General features: G+C 39.3%; 1 protein-coding gene across 1 annotated transcript; it reads left to right on the top strand.

The window, feature by feature from the left end:
* Positions 1-242: 242 nt before the first annotated feature.
* Positions 243-3,650, top strand: LOC131803777 (organic cation transporter-like protein). Its single transcript, XM_059125460.1, has one exon. The coding sequence runs from the start codon at positions 1,604-1,606 to the stop codon at positions 3,383-3,385; it is 1,782 nt and encodes a 593-aa protein (XP_058981443.1). The 5' UTR covers positions 243-1,603; the 3' UTR covers positions 3,386-3,650.
* The last annotated feature ends 850 nt before the right edge of the window (positions 3,651-4,500 follow it).

A 4,500-nucleotide genomic window follows, 5' to 3' on the forward strand; every position in this document is an offset into this window, starting at 1 on the left:
TAACTAGTACCGTAAACACAAGGGTTGTTGATTGTTGCCCTTTAATATAACTCTCTCCAATTTCTTGCTGTTAAAACATATAGTTGTTTGTTCTCATCTTTTTTACCTTATCTCACTCACTTGCTATGCTCTTCAAACAAAAATTACCACTCTCTGAGAGTGTATTAATGCACACCAAAAGCCGGCAATTGTTAAAAAAAGAAACGTTTCTTAACCAAAATCCACAAATTGTTGTTAATTAAATATTACCACAGATACAAATGGGTCATACATCTCACAGCTCACACGAAAAATAGGTCTCTTGGTCTTGCTGATAGCAATGAAAGAATTTGGCTGGTTTTGTGTACCTACATTGTTCTTGTTCCACAATACCTACATCAAGAAGACGAAATAAAAACTCTGGCGAGATACGTACGACGGACGTGCAGCAGCAAATACATTCGATAAATGTTGGTGACAACCGCAACGGCTACGACGGCGACGGCGGCGAGATACATTTGGTATTTACAAAAAAAATTATTTTAAAAATTCTTAAAATATGAGCATTGGAATCAGTTGCCTGCGGTACGTCAGCTGAGCGAGAAGAGACGAGAATTTTGGTTTTAAGAAGCGAGTGTTTCGGACAAATCGTCTTTGTTTCAGATATAATAAAACAAAAAAACATTAAAAAGTGAAATAAAAATAAATTTGTTCACAACGCATTCAATTTTTTGATATAAAACAAAAGAATAAAAAATAAAAAAATTGGTCCACATCAAAAAAAAAAAAAAAAAAAAAAAAAAAAAATAGAACACCAGATTCCCATAAGCACGTGAATGTGAATGATTGAAAACAACAATAACAACATATGTAGCTATTTTGATATTTAAACAAACGCATTAATTAATCTAAACAAAACCCAATGAACTATGAACACAAGTTATCGCCAAGCCATCGGGTCTGACGAAATGCTGATATTGGCTTCAAAGTGAATGAATTGCTGTTTATAGGCGACACCCATACAACCACCCGGCTTAATAGGAGGTAGAAAAACGTACTCTAGGCCAGATAACATAACATAGTGCGAAATTGACAAGTTACTAGTCAAAAACGATTTAAAGAAAGAAAACACCAACAACTGTAAACTCCATATACAGATTACTTACACCCCACACAGAGAAGGGAAGAAAGGAAGAGAGAGAGACAGAGAGCAGAGGAAATAAAACAAACAACCCACCACCACCACGGCCACAATATAAACCAGGCATGTTCATTGCTGGGCGTTCTTGTAATAACAAATGACAAGTGCTCTCTCTCTTCATTTATGGTTGCAATTGTCCAGAGAGTCTCCCATCAATGCCAACTCTGTTATTGTGGGCATCACTGACATAAACAAACGTTTCCCATTGACAAAGAGCATAGCCCAGCAATTTAACATAACAAGAGAGAAAACGGGTGTGAGAGAAAGAGGGAGACGTACAAACAGACCCAGCCGTTGTTGTAAACAGTACTTGTAGGTCTGTCAAAGGTTTTAATTCATTCATCTTCAGTTACTGCTGCTGCTGCAACACAACACAAAGAAGTTACCCCTTTTTTCTCTTCCAACCCAACATCTCATCTCATCATGGGCTACGATGAGGTCCTCACCCATCTGGGCGATTTCGGACGATATCAGAAAATTATCTATTTTCTAATCTGTCTAACATCCATCACCTGTGCCTTTCACAAGTTGGCAGGGGTCTTCCTCTTGGCCAAACCCGATTTCCGTTGCGTACTGCCGTTTGAAAATGCCAGCGATGTCCAGTACAACGACTTGCCGCCCGACCAATGGCATTTGGCCTATCCCAAGGACTTGTTGGGTGTGAAATATGAAACATGTTCGTATTATGATATCAACTATACCGAGGAATATCTAAAGGGCGGCGAAGCCTATACGGCCATTGGCACCACCCAGTGCTCGCATTATGTTTACGACAAGACGAAATATCTCAACAGTGCTGTGACCGAGTGGGACATGGTGTGCAGCCGTAACTTCCTGCGAGCAACTAGTGATGCCCTGTTTATGTTGGGCGTTTTGGTGGGCAGCATTGTCTTTGGCCAGCTGTCGGATAAATATGGCCGTAAGCCAATATTTTTTGCCTCATTGGTCATACAGGTGGTGTTTGGAGTACTGGCTGGTGTGGCGCCCGAATATCTGACCTACACCACCTCACGTTTCATAATAGGGGCCACCACCTCGGGTGTGTTTCTGGTGGCCTATGTCATTGCCATGGAAATGGTGGGTCCGAGTATGCGTCTCTTTGCCGGGATTTTTGTGATGATGTTCTTCTCCGTGGGTTTCATGTTGACAGCGGCATTTGTGTATTTTGTTCATGACTGGCGTTGGCTGCAAATTGCCCTTACCCTACCGGGTTTGTTGTTTATGTGCTACTATTGGATCATACCGGAGTCGGCTCGTTGGTTGCTTTCGAAAAATCGCAAAGAGGCAGCAATTGCCAATATCCAAAAGGCCGCCCGTTTCAATAAGGTGGATATTTCGGCGGATATGCTCAATCAATTGTTGGACGACAATGCCAATGAACAAAAGAAACCGGAAACGGAAGCAGATGACACAAAACAACCCAGCGTTTGGGACCTTTTACGTTATCCCAATTTGAGGAGGAAAACCCTGTTGATTTTCTTCGATTGGTTTGTCAATAGTGGCACGTATTATGGTTTGTCCTGGAATACCAATGACTTGGGTTCAAATGCCCTTTTGAATTTCGTCATTTCTGGAGCTGTGGAAATTCCCGCCTATTTATTCTTGCTGTTTACCCTAAACAGATGGGGTCGCCGCACCATTCTGTGTGGCTGTATGTTGGTGGCCGGAGTGGGTTTGCTGATTACCATAGCCATACCCTCTAATATGAACTGGATGTTAATTACCTGTGCCATGATAGGCAAATTGGCCATTACAGCTTCGTATGGCACCATTTATATATTCTCTGCTGAACAATTCCCCACTGTGGTGAGAAATGTGGGTTTGGGCGCCGCCTCTATGGTGGCTCGCATTGGTGGAATTTTGGCGCCATTCTTTAATATGCTGGGAGAGATATGGAAACCCTTGCCGCTGATTATATTTGGGGCAATGGCTTTTGTGGGCGGCCTCCTCTCTCTGCTGCTACCCGAGACACACAACAAGCCAACGCTGGAGACCATAGCAGATGGCGAGGAATTTGGCAAAGCTACCAAGGCCCAACAATATATGCTCGAGGAGGGTAAAGAAATGAAGAATTTTGAAAAGGCCGAAACATTGCCGCTGAACGCTGTGACAACAACCACCAGCAAGTCGGAAGAGGCGGCCAATTCGGACAATAATCATCATCAGCAGCAGCAGCAAAAAGAACAACCAAATGAAAAATATTAAATATTTTAGTTTAAATATTATTATATAAAAACAAAAAAACAAAAACTTTTAGTTAAGTAGTACTTAATTTAGCTGAGCTTTTTTATGCAAGCATTTCTTATGAATTTGTTTAAGTTTTACCATTTATTGACACAGTATAACCTCTAAAGGGGGAATGTTTATTTTTTATGGAAATTTAATGCTTTTTGAACATTTTTGCAAATCTGTGTAGAAAAAAGTATTTCAATATTATTTGTATTATTATTACTGCATTTAATACAAGCTTTCAATATTAAGCCTTTATTGAAAAAAAAAAAAAAAAATAAACCAAATAAATATTTATTTCATTTTTTTTGTTATTAATCGCTTAACAAAAGTCTACGTGTTTTAAGCCAACACAAGTTGATGGTACGGTGGGTGTCAAAATAAATCCAATACGATTTTCGCCTCTTAACAAAGGCCTTCAAACACTTGTTTCTACCAATTTTTTTTATCAGAAAATAGTTCAAAGACATTAAGAAATTACTTCAATTTAAAATTTATTGTTCTGTCTTTGTTCGACATGTAAACTAGAATGACATGGACATAATGGAAGTGAATCTTATCAGCTCACAGTTTGTCAAGTTTACATGCTGCAATTAAAGCCAAGTGTTTTAGAGGGCAATAATTTTATTTTTATCTACTTTCCAGCGCAAGCAAACTTTGTCTGCAATCAGAAAAAGCATGCTTTTCTAGGAACAAGAAACATGAAATAAAAGATACTTTTCTTTTTAAGAGGAATTGCCGATCACTTAATGCATTTCAAAGGGGACAAATTAATTACTGTAGAGCAATGAAGTTGTATCTTTAGGCACATGCCGTGCCGTCGAACTTCAGCTGTTGATTTCGTAGTACTTAGCTTGAACCCTTAACTTCTTAAGGTTCAGCTACCATGGATATACCCAGAAAAGCATTTAGAGACCAGAAAAATTTAGAGGCTAGAAAAAACCTAAATTCCATACAAAAATGTCAGAATAGTAAGCATTTCGGGGGGTATCGCAGTCTGGTATTTGTGGCGCCCAACATGTCTACTGCATTAGAATATCTCTTTCAACGTAAAACAACATCTCTAGTCCTATATTCTTGTTTAGGTTAGA

This window comes from Musca domestica, unplaced genomic scaffold (genome assembly GCF_030504385.1).
Source record: "Musca domestica strain aabys unplaced genomic scaffold, Musca_domestica.polishedcontigs.V.1.1 33, whole genome shotgun sequence".
NCBI classification, from domain to species: domain Eukaryota; kingdom Metazoa; phylum Arthropoda; class Insecta; order Diptera; family Muscidae; genus Musca; species Musca domestica.